At 44.0% G+C, this 17,287-nt stretch overlaps 2 protein-coding genes across 2 annotated transcripts; both read left to right on the top strand.

Moving 5' to 3' along the window:
* Window positions 1-767: 767 nt before the first annotated feature.
* N7478_011583 (uncharacterized protein) lies at window positions 768-11,466 on the top strand (the record flags this gene model as incomplete). The annotated part of the gene is made up of 13 exons (XM_056927797.1): window positions 768-1,047; window positions 1,150-1,350; window positions 1,415-1,507; window positions 1,588-2,226; window positions 2,285-3,014; window positions 3,119-5,855; window positions 5,900-7,077; window positions 7,132-7,835; window positions 7,895-8,005; window positions 8,060-9,562; window positions 9,725-9,739; window positions 9,795-11,333; window positions 11,459-11,466. The coding sequence occupies 13 exons, from the start codon at window positions 768-770 to the stop codon at window positions 11,464-11,466; spliced, it is 9,738 nt and encodes a 3,245-aa protein (XP_056773524.1).
* A 2,047-nt stretch (window positions 11,467-13,513) lies between these two features.
* N7478_011582 (uncharacterized protein) lies at window positions 13,514-14,911 on the top strand (the record flags this gene model as incomplete). Its single annotated transcript, XM_056927796.1, has 1 exon — window positions 13,514-14,911. The coding sequence occupies one exon, from the start codon at window positions 13,514-13,516 to the stop codon at window positions 14,909-14,911; it is 1,398 nt and encodes a 465-aa protein (XP_056773523.1).
* Window positions 14,912-17,287: the final 2,376 nt, after the last annotated feature.

Below are 17,287 nucleotides of genomic sequence, written 5' to 3'. Positions count from 1 at the left end.
CAGATCTGTTTGAAACAAGTTGATACGATGTTGACACATGAGAACTTTCCGAAAGACTCTTTTCAGGACTGGAAAATAGACTCTCATACAGTCATTGCCGTGATGGCGATAGTGCGTGATCCGGTTCGTGATTCGGTGCATGATTCGGTCACTTCTCTTGCTCTCAATAGCTCGGGCAGAGTCGCAGATAGGACCCACCTTTGCATTTATTCACGTAGAAAATTGCGAGCTGGGTTTTAGGCATGGCGTTAATTGTAATACTGACGCGACCGAAAACCCGAGTGCCAGACAGGCTCCCTAAGTCTGCCTAGCCGTGAGTCTGGGGCCGATAGCCGCGATGCACTATCTCGGACTCAAGCCTCCTGATCTCTCAAGCAAGACCATGGGCGCCTTCCGATCAATGAGAAGGTCGTTGTTTGGATACGAATTACGCATTTCTTTGGACTGCAGTTGATCCTTCGTCTAAGACCCCGAATATTATCAATACCGCCACAATTTTTAAGGTTTGGCTTGGTGGCCAAAATTCGGTGTATTACATGCTGGCCAATCTACCAAGGTTAGCTAAATTGATTGTTGGGAATAGATATCAGAGAACCACACTTCATTTTATCGTTTGAAAGTTGACACTTCATCTGAACATCGCCTCGCCATATTGGCAAGACTTGTGCCGCCATACCTATTCTACGCAACAGAATCGAATCCGTCCATGGTATTCATTGCTTTTTTTGAAGGCAGAACTGTAAGATCAGCAGCGAACATTATTTATCATGGTGCAATCTCAGCCTGAGCCGATCGCTATAGTAGGTAGCGGTTGTCGCTTCCCGGGAAGCTCGAGTTCCCCTTCCGCACTATGGAAGCTTCTGCAGAAGCCTAGGGATGTCTCGAAAGAGCCCCCCAATGAGAGATTTGAGCTGAAGGGGTACTATCTCCCTAAAGGCACGCATCACGGAACAACAAATGTACAGCGTGCGTACATGCTTGACGAGGACGTTGGTGCATTTGACGCCACTTTCTTTAACATCAGTCCCAATGAAGCTGAATCTATCGGTAACATCCCTTTACACTCTCTCATTATTGTTCTACTAGACTTTGGAAAAAGAAAATGCGATGAAGCCATCAAGTATTTAGCTGATCACTAATAACGAGCAGATCCTCAACAACGCTTGCTTATGGGGGTTGTTTATGAGGCTCTTGAATCAGGAGGCCATCGTATCGATACGCTCCGTGGATCAGACACCGCTGTCTACGTGGGCACTATGTCCGTCGACTATAGCGACATTATACTTCGAGATATCAACAGCATGCCCACTTACTTCTCCACCGGAACTTCGCGTGCCATTCTAGCAAACCGTATCTCGTACTTCTTCGACTGGCACGGACCATCAATGAGCATCGATACGGCGTGTTCCTCCAGCATGGTTGCGCTGCACCAAAGTGTTCAATCACTTCGGTCAGGAAGAGTCTCGAGTAGCTATCGCCGGTGGAACAGAATTACTCTTGGGACCAGGTACGTAAAGACTCAAACGGCCTTAATATACTTAGGAAAAGCTAGAACCGTTCGTTTCATACTGACTTATCTCGATATAGAGCAATTTGTGGGCGAGAGCAAGATGAACTTGCTGTCTCCAACTGGGCAATCGCGTATGTGGGATGCCAGTGCAAACGGCTATGCCCGAGCTGACGGCATTGCGGCCGTCGTCCTCAAGAGATTGAGTGATGCTATTGCGGATGGCGACCATATTGAATGTCTTATCCGTCAGACTGGGATCAATCAGGACGGCAAATCAACGGGACTCACCGTTCCCAGTTCCGAAGCCCAGGCAGATCTCATTAAATCAACATATACAAAGGCTGGGTTAGATATAAAAGACCCGAGGGATTGGCCGCAATTCTTCGAAGCCCATGGGACTGGTACTAAAGCTGGTGACCCTCGAGAAGCCTCGGCAATCAATCAATGCCTTGGACGCCAGCCGATACACGGAAATCCCTTATACGTTGGGTCAGTGAAAACTATTATTGGTCATACTGAAGGTACAGCTGGGTTGGCTGGGGTCCTGAAAGCCTCCCAAGCCATACAGAACGGTTTTATTCCTCTAAATATGCTGTTGAACCAAATGAATGAAGAGGTCGCACAGCATTGCAGCAATCTTTGCGTTCCAAATTCTCTTATTCCATGGCCTAAACTACCAGACGGTGTGCCTCGACGAGCAAGTATCAATAGTTTCGGTCGGTGACTTCATTTCCCACATGTGTTAGAGGTCTTTAAGCTAAATTATACCCATAGGGTTTGGCGGCACCAATGGTCATGCGATTGTGGAACAATACAAACCATTCACAAAAATTGCGAATAACCTTGATCGGAAGTCTATTTTCAAGACATTTCCATTCTCAGCATCAAGTGAATGGTCTTTAAACGCCAATTTAGATGCCTATGCTAGCTACTTGAAGGCTGGCGAGCATATCAACCTAGATGACTTAGCATGGACGCTTCAGTCACGCCGTTCCATATTGCCATTTACGAAAACATTTTCAGCGAACAGTATCCAGGATTTGGTCTCTAAAATTGAAGATTCACTTGCACAAGCGAAGGCGAACCCTGGCTCGCCCATTGGCACTCGGTCGGGTTCTGCAGGCCCTAAAATAATTGGCGTTTTCACCGGGCAAGGGGCGCAGTGGGCAGAAATGGCTGCTCATTTGATCTTAACATCAGAAACCGTGCGGCAAACGATTCGGGATCTCGATGCCTCTCTCGCGACGCTGCCCGAGGCCGACCGACCGGCGTGGCGGATTGGGGATCAACTGTGCGCTGACGCTTCATCCTCACGCCTCAACGAGGCTGCTCTTTCGCAGCCCTTGTGTACAGCTATTCAGGTAGTACTGGTGGACCTTCTACGCAGCGCAGGTATCACATTCCAGGCTGTAGTGGGTCATTCATCAGGTGAAATTGCAGCCGCGTATGCTGCAGACTTTATCTCGGCCCATGATGCTATTAGGATCGCATATTACAGGGGCCTGTATGCCAAATATGCCCGTGGTCCCAAGGGTCAGAAGGGTGCTATGATGGCAGTTGGGACCTCTTGGGAAGATGCAGAACAGCTTCTGAATTTCCTGCACTTAGGAGACGCGTCAAGATTGCTGCTCAAAACTCAGCTGCTAGTCTTACACTTTCCGGTGATACTGATGCTATTTCACACGCAAAGCGAGTCTTCGAAGAAGAGAAAAAGTTCACGAGGCTTCTGGTTGTGGATACTGCATATCACTCCCATCATATGCTACAGTGTAACGAACGTTATATTCGATCTCTACAAACATGTGGTATTCAGATCAATTATAGTCGCACCACATCCTGCACCTGGTACTCAAGCGTTAAGCATGGCGAGCGAATGGAACCAAACAATTCACTTGGTGATACGTACTGGAACGATAATATGGTCAACACAGTCCTTTTCGCTGATGCCGTCAAAGGCGCGGCCAATGCAAACAAGTTGAACCTTGCACTCGAAGTTGGACATCATCCGGCACTCAGAGGCCCTGCCGTACAAACTCTTTCAGATCTGCAAATATCCCTTCCATATAGTGGAGCTCTTAAGCGCAAAGCTAATGATCTAGAAGCATTCCAGGATGCATTGGGATTCATATGGACGCATCTCGGACCCAGTGCGGTTGACTTTCAGACCTGCGAGAAACTGATGTACCCTGGTTCTGAAGCCCCCTCACTGGTTATCAATCTTCCAATCTACCAATGGGATCATAGCAGGGCGTATTGGTACCAGTCGCGTTTATCAAAAAAGATCGAAACGCGCGGTCATGCATTCCACGAGTTGCTAGGCGTTCCGTCGCCTAATAACACCGACCGTGATTTACGATGGACCAACTTCCTCAAATCCAATGAAATACCATGGCTAGATGGGCATCAACTACAGGGTCAGACAGTTTTCCCAGCCGCCGGATATGTAGCGATGGCATTTGAGGCGGCGCTCAAGCTTGCTCAAGGGAACAATGTAAAGGTTTTGCAGATCGAAAATCTTACAATCGACAAAGCAGTCACTTTTGATGATGGGCCGAGTTTTGCAGTGGAGACACTGGTGACCCTTACCGGTATAATGGGGGAACAATTTCCTGGAAAGAAACACACTGCGGATTTCTCTGTTTACTCCTGCCCGAATACCGGCACAGTGGAGATGGACTTAGTGTCTCAAGGACATGTTACTGTTGTTTATGGAGAACCATCATTTTCTAATCTATCATCCAAGCCACTCAGTGAGAATAATATGACAGATATCGATGCTGAGGAGTTCTATGCCTCCTTGTACCAGCTTGGCTACGGCTACAACGGTCCCTTCAAGACGTTGAAATCAACCAAGAGAAGACTGAACCAGGCTTTTGGCAAAGTATCTAGTTACGGATATGATGAGGATGATGAAACTTTTATAGTCCATCCAACAATGCTTGATGTGGCATTTCAAGCCTCTTTCCTTGCCTGTATGAGTCCAGGAGATCAGCAGCTATGGTCGCTTCATATGCCGACCTCGATCCAATCCATTCGCGTGAATCCGGAGCTCTGTGCCTCGCTCCCAAGCTCTTCAACGGACCTCGCGGTTTATGCGGTCTTGCACGAATCCGACTCCCTCTCTATGGTAAGCAGTGTGGATGTCTTTGCAGACGACGGTCAGGAGACTCTGATCCAGGTGGAGGGACTATCAATGAAGCCTTTCTCTCCAGCAACGGCAGACGATGACCGCCCCATGTTCTCAACAACAGTCTATGGTCCCATGGAACCCGATGTGACCATGATCCTTGATGCGGATCGTTCGTTGAGTAGAGAAAAGGAAATCGCCGCGGTTGCTCAATCATTGGGTAGCACTGTTAAAAAGATTATCCATCGGTATCCACATGCCAAGATCCTTGAAATAGGCTCTGCAGAGAGGTATGCGGCGGATAAAATCCTAGAAATGGTTGAAGGGAAGCTGTCGTCATATACTTACACTGAAGTTTCAATTGAGTCCACTGAGAAGGCAGCCGATTCTGTCAAGGCGTCAAAACAAAAACTTGTCTTCAAGCAGTTTGATCCTCTCATCAAACCATCCTCGCAAGGGTTCGATGAGAACTCATATGATGTGGTTGTTGCCTCCAATGCCTTCCTAGATAGCTCTGCTTTGCAAGCTACCTTTGAAAACATCCGCCTACTTCTGAAACACGGGGGCTACTTATTAGCTTCTGGGATCCCTACGAAGAAGAAGGATGACTTCAAACAAAGTTCAGGACGAAGCGCTCGGTGGCTTAATTCTCTTCGCGCAGCGGGTTTCTCTGGGATTGACAGTATGGCACCCGAAACCGACGCTGATGGCTTCCACTCTTTTGTTAACATGAGCCAGGCTTCTGATAATCGAATCAATTTCTTACGAAAGCCACTCTCTGCTCCGTTACCCGCTCCTCTGGATGAATTGGTGATCGTCGGAAACCACTCTCTAAAATCAGCCCGCTTTGCAGAAGACATCAATGACATGCTCGTGAGATTCTTCAGAAAAATCACTGTGCTCGAGAGCCTTCCAACCGATGATGATGAGATCTCGTCCGTCTCAACTTTCATAAATCTTGCCGACATCGATGATCCTATCTTCCGTGACGTCTCCCCAGAGAAGGTTGAAGGCCTAAAGTGTCTATTCGAGCTTGCAGGCAGCATTTTATGGGTAACCGAAGGCGCCAGGGCAGATGAGCCATATCACAATTCAAGTATTGGATTTGGTCGTTCAATCGCCTATGAGATGCCGCACTTGTCTATGCAGTTTCTTGACCTGGACAGTACCGATAATGCGGCTCCTCGAATCATCTGTGAGGCTGTTCTCAGACTCGCAGTATTGAAGCAATTGCGAGATACTGAACGAACCTTCAATCCAAGGTATTATGGTCAAGCGAGCCTGAGATATATGTGGAGAAAGGAGACTTGACGATCCCACGCCTTCTCCCGCAGGCTGACCAAAACGCTCGCATCAATTCTCTACGCCGAGCGGTAACGAAGAAAGTGGACCCAACCTCCTGTTCCGTTCTTGTATCACAAGGGGTTGAAGAATCCTCAATTCTATTAGAACAGTCTATTCTACCTGTCTCTCGAGCCGACGAAAGTATCGTCCGTGCAATGTATTCTATTCTGGCTGCCATCCGCGTTACCCCAGAAATCTCACTGTTCCTTGGGGCTGGTGTGGAAGAAGACAGTGGAGCTTTGATGATTACACTGTCAGAAGAGAACTCGTCGATCTTCAGACCACTCGTTCGTGTGGCTGCAGAATGGCAGAAGGAATGTTTATCCACCTTACTTTCGGCTGTCGCCAGACGCCTCATCGCCCGTGCCCTCCTTTCTGCTATTCCTGGCAACAGTCACTTGCTCATCCATGGTTTAGATGAAAATGAACCATTTGGATGTGTATTGACACAACACGCTGCCGTCTCAAAAGTCGATATCAAATTCACGAATGCGGACGCGACAGAGAAGCCAGGATGGACTCGGATTGCTCCCTGGGCGTCTCGCCATGTGGCTAGAAAGGCCATTTCACCTCACACTACACACTTCCTTGACCTTTCTAGTGATGTAGAGAATCAAGAAGCATGCTCCGTAATCCACGGTTCTCTGCCACCCAATTGCAGGACATTGACCGCTTCTGCTTTGTTCAAACACGAGGGGCTTTTGCTGGGTGGAGATAGGGAGAACTTGTTGAGAATCTTGGAGAATGCCGTTCAAGATGCAAAGGAATATGCATCAAGCGAGATCCCAGGCCCTAGCATTCGTCTCACCGAACTGAGTGATGAGCTCATGGTTAAATCTCCAGTTAGCGTCATCGACTGGACGTTGGATAAAACTATCTCCGTTCTGGTCAGACCTATCAATGCCGCTCAACTCTTCTTTGGGGATAAGACCTACGTCTTGGTAGGTCTATCTGGAGAGCTTGGTCGTTCCATTTCTCAATGGATGTCTCTCAATGGAGCTGGCTCCATTTGTCTGATCAGTCGAAATCCCAAACTGGACCCAGAGTGGCAAGCTGAGATGGAAGGACATGGTACTACTGTGAGGTTCATTTCCATGTAAGTATATCAAAGCCTCGCTCGCGAGTTCAGAGTATGCTAAATTTTTTCTAGGGATGTAACAAGGAAAGAAGATGTTGAAAGGGTTTTCAGTGATCTTAGAGCCAACTACCCACCGATTGCCGGAGTCGCAAATGGTGCAGCATTATTCCATGATGCTCCGTTCTCTGAAATGACACACGAAATTCTAGACAAGGTGATGAAGCCCAAAGTGCTTGGTACCAAGAATCTTGATGAAGTTCTCGGTGATACCGACCTGGATTTCTTTATCGTTTTCTCATCCCTCACATCCGTTCTCGGCAATAGTGGGCAGTGCAATTATACGGCTGCAAATGCTTATATGACTGGCCTTGTCGGCCAAAGACAGAAACGTGGTCTTGCAGCAACTTCTCTCGATATTGGTTCCATCATCGGCCTTGGGATTATGGACCGTGCTGGAGAGTCGGCTAGAGAGCAGTTGATTCGGTATGGCTTCATGGCTATATCTCAGGCGGACTTACATCAGCTTCTCGCAGAAGCTATCCACGCTGGTCGTCCCAAATCCGGCCGAAATCCTGTTGTTACTACGGGCTGCCGTACCGTCCAAGAAGAGGAGGAGCCCCCAGTAATGTGGATTGAGGATCCCCGCTTGCAGCACAAGGTGATTTGGGGATCGAACTCCGCTAATACTGATCCCAACAACAAGAGAAGCCCTCTTCCAGTCCATGATCAGCTAGCTGAAGCAGCAAGCTTAGCAGACGGGCTCGAAATCTTGAAAGGTAACATACCATTCCCCCGGAACCTTACTCGCTGCATTCACTAAACTAATTGTCTGTAGAATCCTTCTCCGCCAAGGTAGCAATGATTTCCAGACTTGCTGGTGGGCAAGTGGGCCATGACATTCCGCTTGTTGAGCTTGGAATTGACTCTTTGGTCGCCGTGGAGATTCGTGGATGATTCTTGAAAGAGCTCAAGACCGATATTCCTGTGCTTAAGGTCCTAGGCGGTCCTTCAGTCACTGACCTATGTCAGCTGGCCCTCGAAAAGCTACCGGAAGGTATTCTCCCCATTTTCGAAGGTACAGGCTCGGGCAAGCCAAAGTCCGAAGAAATCAAAACCAAGACTCCCGTTTCGGAGCCCAAATCATCGGCCCCGGTCCCTGTTGCCCAATTTGAATCATCTCGCAATTGGAGTACAAATACTTCTGCCTCTCCAGAGTCAACATCACCAAGCGATGGATCACCGACTAGTACCCCAGCAACAGCCCTGTCCAAAGTCACGTCTTCAATTGATCTAGCTACCCTTGCCGACTCAGAGAAGCCCGTAGCTAGATCCCCTGACTTTGTGAAGAAAGAGCTAGTATCGTTCCCTCAGTCTCGATTCTGGTTTCTCGGGCTTTTGATAGACGACCAAACAACATTCAACGTCACGTTCTATTTCCGCATAACTGGAAATTTGCGTGTTGGAGATCTTGAGCGAGCCGTTCGTCTGGTTACCAATAGACACGAGTCATTACGTACATGCTTCGTGCCTCACGAGAAAGAGGCCGATCTAGCGTATCAGAAGGTGTTGCCTACGTCGCTCATAAGACTTGAGCAGAAGAAGATCAACAGAGTTGAGGACGTTGAAATTGAATATGCTGCTATGAAACAAGTCCCATTTGATCTCTCTAGTGGCAATCTGATGAGGCTGATCTTACTGACCCTTTCCCCATCGGAGCATTACCTTCTTTTCAACTACCACCATATTCTTATGGATGGTGTCAGTTTGCAAAACTTCCTCGCTGATCTTGAAAAGGCTTATCAGAGGCAACCTCTCAGTCCACCCCCATGCCAGGTTCCAGAAATCTCACGCTCACAACGAGCTGCGTTTGAGAGCGGTGCATTTGACGAAGATATTGCATACTGGAAAAAGGAGTTTCCAAACGGGCATCCAGTTCTGCCTCTTCTCCCTATGTCAATTGCAACATCAAGGATGCCGCTCGATTCCTTTAACGTGCATCAAGTTGACTGCAGAATAGGTTCAGAGCTAATAAACAAGATTCGAGAAGCTGCTAGAGTCAATCACGCGACAACCTTCCATTTCTATCTTGCTACGTTCAAGGCTATGCTCTTCCGCTTTACCGATGCAGAAGACATAACAATTGGTATTGCAGATGCCAACAGAATCAGCGCGGACGTTGCGGGAACCATTGGATTACTCCTTAATCTCCTTACGCTACAATTCAAACGCGATGACAATCAATCGTTTTCTATGGGAGTCCAGGAATCGCGAGGAAAGTCATTGGAAGCCTTGACACACTCCAATGTCCCCTTCGATATTTTGCTCAAGGAGCTCAATGTACCACGGTCATCGTCCTATAGCCCCTTATTCCAGTGCTTCTTTGACTATCGTCAAGGCCACCAGGAGAAATGGTCATTTGGCAGCACTCGATTCGAATTCTTGGAACTTCATCCTGGCCGTACCGCATACGATATGACTCTGGATATAACTGATAGCACTGACGGTGCGCGTGTTCTTTTCCGCACTCAGTCCAATCTTTATGACAAGACGGCTGCACAATTGCTACTGAATACATATCTGCATTTGTTGGAAGCATTCGCGACAGATAGCTCCTTGTAGCTGCATACGCCCAGCTTACACAGTGACGGCGAATTGACACGTGCAGCCAAAGCTGGATACGGTGGGTGCCTTTATCTAATTGTGCCCTGGTGTAACTGAATATTAACAGACTTAAGGTCCCCATTTTGAATCCTCATGGTCTGGTGGCACACTTCCTCACCGTATTGACCAGATAGCCAAAGAGAATGCAGATAGGGTGGCTTTGAAAGATGGACATGGAAGAGTTTTCACATATGGCACGATGACTGATCGGATTGAGGCTATCGCTGCGTCCTTGCAAGAGAATGGTGTGGGTCAGGACTCAAGAGTCCTTGTATTTGAAGATGCTACCGCCGATTGGCCCTGCTCTATGTTGGCCATAATGCGTATCGGTGCTGTATACGTTCCTTTGGATCTCCGCAACCCGCTCTCTCGCCTTGCAGATGTGGCAGGTAGCTGCAAGCCAGCAGCGATTCTTGTCGACTCCACCACTCTCGAAGATGTACCACATATTAATGTAACATCTGCGAAAGTAATCAACGTATCAGACATTGGTTCCAAGTCGATTAATGTGCCTAATGCATCCCGTGCGGACGCTGTTGCTGCACTGCTTTACATAAGTGGGTCGACCGGCAAGCCCAAGGGTATTGTTGTGACACACGCGGGTCTTTGCAACGAGATTGAAGGATACACATGGCGATGGGGTTTAAGCGCAGAGCGAGTCCTCCAGCAAAGTGCTTTCACCTTCAATCATTCTTCAGACCAGATGTACACAGGTCTGGTTCACGGGGGTTCCGTCTATATTGTTCCATGGGACAAACGCGGAGATCCAATTGAGGTCACCAAGATTATTCATGAGGAAGGAATAACGTATACCAAGGCCACCCCTGCTGAGTACTCGCTTTGGCTCGATTATGGTAATGAGAATCTCAAACAGGCTTCTGACTGGCGATTTACCTTTGGGGGTGGTGAGTCTCTGACAGAAACACTCACAAAGAGTCTTGCAAAGCTGGATCTACCTGATCTACGATTCTTCAACTCCTATGGTCCTACGGAAATTTCTATCTCGTCCACGAAGATGGAGGTCATGTATCGCGAACCGCAACCTGTGGGCCGTATTCCATGTGGCTTCATGCTTCCTAACTATTCAGCCTATATTCTTGATGATCATCGCAAGCCAGTCCCCCTCGGTATGCCAGGAGAATTGTATATTGGCGGTGCAGGCGTGTCCCTCGGCTATCTAGACAACCAGAAGCTGACAGACAAACACTTCATGCCAAACCCATATGCCTCACCAGAGTATATCGCAAAAGGCTGGACCCGTATGTACCGAACAGGTGACATCGCTCATCTTCAAGAAGATGGGGCAATGGTGTTCCATAATCGTATTGCAGGTGACACGCAGGTAAAGATTCGCGGCCTACGAATTGAGCTAGGCGACATCGAAAGCAATATTATCAAATCATCCGGCGGCGCTCTGAAAGAATCTGCCGTTACATTGCGCGGTGATGATCCCCCAGTCACGGTCGCACATGTAGTGTTTGCGCCTAATCATCAAGTTGTCGACGCCGAAGCATTCTTGGCCCAGCTTTTGAAGAACCTCGATGTAGCCGTGCCACGTACACTAATCCGGCTACCCCGAATTAGTGTCCCCCACCGTAAAGGAAAATATCACCGTAAGGGAAAAAAATCACCAAATCTTCAATTTTTAACTACATAATAAAAGTATTGTGATAACCAATTACATCACCATTCGCACCAAGAATTTCTGTAGATACTATACTATTTTAACCTCTAACAGGACTTTAGGAAGATATCTTTACATCGCATTTTTTAATCTCTCTTACTACTTGTCTTTCCTCTACTATATCTTCTTTCTTACGCCGCTTAGTAATAGATCGATTTGTATCTTTTACATATAGAATACTATTATTTTTGAGGTTTAATAATTATCTTTTAGTAGTTTTTTTAGCTTGTAAGGCTTAAATTTGGGCTATTTTTACGATTGTAGTTGATATATTCTAGATAGCCTTAATATAAAAATTTATCTCGGTAAGGACTTACTTAAATCTCTATTTTAATTTAGGGGTAATACTATCTAATTCTATTAGTGGAGCTAGTTTTTGTTGGTGTTTTTGAATGTTTTTGATTATCTTTGAAGGTATATTTTTAAGACTTAAAGATAATAGATTTTCTGGGGGTAGTAATAGTATATTCTGAAGGCTAATTGATATATTAAAAATCGGAGGAAGTATATCTTCTAGTAGCTTATAAATAATCTTAGTATTAACTAGATAAATGTCTCTTTCTTAGAAGGAATTGTAGTAAACTTACTATATTAAAACTTTATCTCTAAAGCCTATAAGATCTTTAAGAAATAAATTTTTGTTGGCTATAATACTACTACCCTACTGTGAAATAAGATTATTTTGTTGACGAAAATAGGCCTTATAAGCTAAAAAAGACTTACTATCTAGAGGTTGAATATAATTAGTCTTATTTACTAGAAAGTAAAAAATCTTTATCCTCTTCTATTTAGTATATATTAAGAATTGTATAGTTAAATAGGAGCTATAACTATTAAGAAGAAGAATTCTATACTCTTTATGTCTTATATGATACTATATTTCTTAGTTAAATCTTTTAAGCTAAGATACTATAAGTTTATTAATTATATAGTCTTTTTTACCCTAACCACCCTATTATCTAATTCTAGGGTAAATTAGTATTATACTATAACTTTATTTAATGATATTCTTTAAAGATAATAAGTAGTTCTATTTGCTAACTATTAGCTATAATACACTTAGCGATTGTTACTTACTCTCTATATTCTTTACTGGTGAGGCGAGGAATTTTTGATTAATAATATGTAAAGACTTTCTGGGTTTGTCTTTAGCCAAGCTGGAAGCTAGTCTTATCAAAATTGTAGATGAGTCTCTCGGGCATACTGTAATGGTTACTAAGTTGTCAGGCTAGAGACCTGTGACTAGGCAAGGATATCGGATGGTAGAGATCAAATAGAACAGTTGATATATAGAACTGATTCTTGCAGGACAAGAATCGTAGCTATTGTTCGTGCGTTTTAATATTGCTAGAGCTTGCTAGGGCTTAGGGCAGTCATGCATTAGCGGGTGTATCGTAGTAGATTCGCCCGCGGAGCGGCTATGAATCGTACCCGAATCGTACCCGAAGGGATTCAGGAATCCCGTGACACATACTGTTTATAATATTAGCTAATAAATTATATTAATACTGTAGGATAGCGATATCTTTATTACTTATTCTCTTTGAATCGGTGACTTTCTAATATCTTAGCCTAAAACTATCCTTAGAATCATTATTATCTTTAGAGAACCTTTTTATAAATCGATAGACCTAGTTTTTACTAACTATTCGATCTAGTATTGCCGATTGAGTAAGACTTATATTTGCCTATTGTTCTATAATATTTGGTGTTAATAGAATAAATATATTGTCTAATAACTTGATCTAATGTATCAAAGCAGCTTCCTGCGTATCATTTAAAGCCTTATTCGTAGGTTTTCGTTGGTTTCTAGGCATTGAATTTTTACGGACGCGAGTCCACAAAACTTTAGGCGAAATCCTATATTCCTCAGCAATGTGCGATAAATTTGGCTTTTCAAGGGTAGAGATATATCTAATAGCCTCTTCTATACAATATTCCTTATTTTCATAGAAATCGGCCATAGTTAAGGATGTGAAATTGATGGAATGGGGTGGGTGAAGAGATTTTTTCCCTTACGGTGATATTTTCCTTTACGGTGGGGGACACTAATTCGGGGTAGCCGGATTAGTGTACGTGGCACGGCTACCTCAATACATGGTTCCCGTGATGGCCATTCCATTGGATCGAATGCCTTTGAACAATCATTCAAAAACAGACCGCAAAGCACTCAAGGCTCTTCCAATTCCTCAGAAGTCCAAATCTACCGATGAGAGCACCACAGAAGTGTTGTCGAACACAGCGCTAGAGCTTCGACAACTCTGGCTTGATGTGCTTAACACAGCGGATGTAGCCTTCGACATCGGGCCTTCAACAAGCTTTTTCACCGTTGGTGGAAACTCATTGCTTATCGTTCGCCTTCAATCCCGCATCCGCCAACATTTCAACGTCACAGTGAGGCTTTTTGATCTGCTTGATGCCGGTACTCTCAATGAAATGTCGCAGAAGATTGAAAAGAGCTTGACTGTCGACCTAATAGACTGGGAGAAAGAGACTGCTTTGGAAAGCAATTTGAACATGACAGAGCTCACCAGTCGCCAACCGCTTAGAACGACTGACAAAGTGGTACTTATCACTGGCGCAGGAGGCTTCCTCGGTAAGGATATATTGGCCGAACTCATTGCCCGAGAAGATGTATCCAAAATCCACTGCATCGGCCTTCGCGACAAACCAGGCAACACACCTCGTCGCCTAGCCGTCACATCACCCAAGATCGTCACTCATGGTGGTGACCTTACCGAAGAATGGTTTGGTCTTGGAAAAGAGACCTTTACATCTTTAGCCGGTGACGTTGACGTGATATTGCACATGGCCGCAGCGCGGTCCTTCTGGGACAACTACAGTCTGCTCCGCTCCAACAATGTGACAACTACAAAATTATTGGTCCAAATGGCAGCAGCTCGCCAAATCCCAATCGATTACGTGTCTAGTGCAGGTGTCCTATCACAGGAAAGTGCCGACAGCCCTGCAGGCTCAGTAGCAAAGCACACTCCACCCGCCGATGGGTCAAACGGCTACATTTCGTCTCGATGGGCATGTGAGCAAATTCTCGAGCACGCCGCATCAGAACTTGGCGTTCCTGCCTCCATTCATCGTTTCGTACCAGCTAAAAACCCCGCGAACAATGATGTCCTGACAGAAGCACTGCAATACTTCGTCAGCTTCGTCGACAATCTTTCAAGTATGCCTGACTTTGGCAGCACGACCGGCCATTTCGAGATGACTCCTGTCCATACAGCCGCTACTGAGCTTACTGCGAATCTGATGAATGGCTCGAAACACCCTGGATCGCCGTTGGAATTTATTCACCATTATTGCCATGTTCGCATTGACATCCCTGAGATGGTGGCTTTCTTGCAGAAACACCGCGGAGGCAAAGATTTGCAACTTGTTCCGGGGCTCAAGTTTATTGGGGATATGAAGCGAGCGGGTTTAGCTTATTTTGTAACTTCTCAAGCACTGCTTATGGGTGAAGATAGAAATTCTGTTATGAAGTCGACAAGGTGATCTGCCCTTATGCAGGTGCCTTCCACAATATATTGATACAGACAGTCGTTATGCAAAGCTTTTAGTTCCTGTGTTCAAATGAGGATTAGCGCATCTCTTGGTTTTGGTCACAGTAACACTAATCCTAATTAGGAAATGCTAATACATTCCTGGACTCGCTCCAGCCGGTCCTGGGAATCTATAGCAGACCTCTAGGAGCAGATTCAGCTCCCAGGAACAGTAAAACCTCGATGAATCAGCTTAGAGGTGGTTGCAACAGTGTCAGGGTGTCACGGGCCTAGACCTGGCAGACGGGCGGGTTTGGGCGGGCTTGGCTGCCCGTGGCCCCTGCCCGTTGGGCTGGGCCCCCTGTACCCCAGCCCGCCTATAGGCCCGCCAAGAGGCTTACCAAGTCTGTATAAAATTCATAAAAATTCGTAAAAATCAAAATGTCAAGTAAATTATATATGACTATAAAATTTGTATCAGGGTATAGCCTCAAATAGTATTTTTGCTTCTAAGCCTTTTATCTTATTTTTAAACAATATCTTTAAATATAGTCAACTCTCAGTTATTGCACACCCTTCTATCCAAGGAAAATTGTGTGCAATGGGCGGGAGGTGCAATGATGAGAGAATTATGTAATCAATTGGTCAGCTAGCCCTAAGCCCTATTGCCTATTTAAGCTTCTATCCTATATCCTCTAAGGTCACCTGACGCTTCTCTTCTATCTGAATTCGGCTGAAATCACTGATTAAGCTCTTAATCTGATGTATATGGTTAGATGTGCTCTTTTCTTTGTTTCCAGCCTATAGTAATATACCCTGTAGATAAACCATGACCTTAGAATTAGATAATATCTCTAGTAGTGGGCCGTTTTCTTCAATATCTTGTGCTTCCGAGCTCTCTGTATCAATATATATGTCTTACCTATCGGTCTTATCTTACCTATCAGTCTTATCTTGCCTATCGGTCTTATCTTTAACAATATCTTCCTCTATTGGATTTAAGAATTGATTAAATAGTATAATATTATTATGACTAAGCTTCTTAATTGTTTTATTGTATAGAGTTTGAATCTTACTAGTCAACCCTGGCTTAGAAGTTGGAGGATATAGTTCAGAATTAGTTTTGGTCTGATCTTTAGAGTTTAGACGAATCAAAGAGCTTTTAATAAAATAATTCTTAATTGTTTGATCTAATACTGAGCTCTTCTAAACTTAAGTGATCTAAAATAGTATATAGGAGATATTTATCTGAATATATGGGTTAAGACCTTGATTAATAATAGTAATTATCTATTTTATTTATTTCTTCCGATAATAGTGTTTTAAATTTTAAATGATTCCTTGATCTAACGGTTGATAAATAGATATTGTGTTTACTAGGAAAAAAAGAACCTTGATATAGGTAGGTAGCGGGGTAGACTTTAGGTTAGTAATATATAGAGAAGTATTATCTAAAAGTAGTAGTGCTTTCTTATATAAAGGAATATACTTATAAAAAGTATATAACCATTTTACTATAATATTTTGATATATCTATACTTTTTTATTCGAATACTAGATATATCCTAAATTTTAGAGATTAACTTCTCGGAGAGTATATAGTGTTTTTACTTTTCTAATTAATTATAAAGGTATTTGGTTTAAACTATCTATATTTATTATTATAATAAGAGAGATTCGAGTCTTATCTTTCTTTTTTCCGGTAATTTTTCTATTAGAAAGACCCCTATTTAGTATTTATCGCCAGAATAGACTAGTTTTATCCATATTGTATATCTTAGATAGTTTATATTGATCGTATATCAGACGAATCCTTTTCATCTTATTATAAATAGAAGATAGGACTGAAGTAGCTTCTCTATAGAAAGTATAATATTGTAGATTATATTAGTTTTTAAAGCATATAAGCCAACTTTCCGAGAAAGTAGGTTTTTATTGATTTTAATATTTAGGGATTCGAGACTAAAACTTATTTGCTTTAATCTGAATTAAAGAGCTAGTGATTAGATAATTACTATTAATATATCTAATAGTCTAATTAGAGAGCTTTTAGTCTAATATAGGCTAAAAAGATAAGGAAGTATATATATTTAACCCTGTAGGCCCTGTATTAAGATATTTATATTAGGATAAAAGAATTCTTGAGACTGATGTATGATTAATCTTATAGTTAAATTGGGACTGAAACTAATCTATATATATAGATTAGGTCGGTTTAGGGTTAGAATTAGACCAAAAGGTATGTAATGTCTGCTTCTGTATGTCTGATATATCTAATCGGCTACGTTTTGGTAGTAGTAGGGTAGCTTATATGGCTGGTCTGATGTATAGTAGGAGTAGAAGATTAGGCTTTTTAGACATTCTGATTAGTCGATATTGATAACTAAGC

This window comes from Penicillium angulare (assembly GCF_028827245.1).
Source record: "Penicillium angulare strain IBT 27051 chromosome Unknown utg000009l_segment0_segment0, whole genome shotgun sequence".
Lineage (NCBI taxonomy): Eukaryota > Fungi > Ascomycota > Eurotiomycetes > Eurotiales > Aspergillaceae > Penicillium > Penicillium angulare.
Note: the sequence above shows the minus strand (reverse complement) of the source record. Positions and strands in the feature narration are given on the sequence as shown.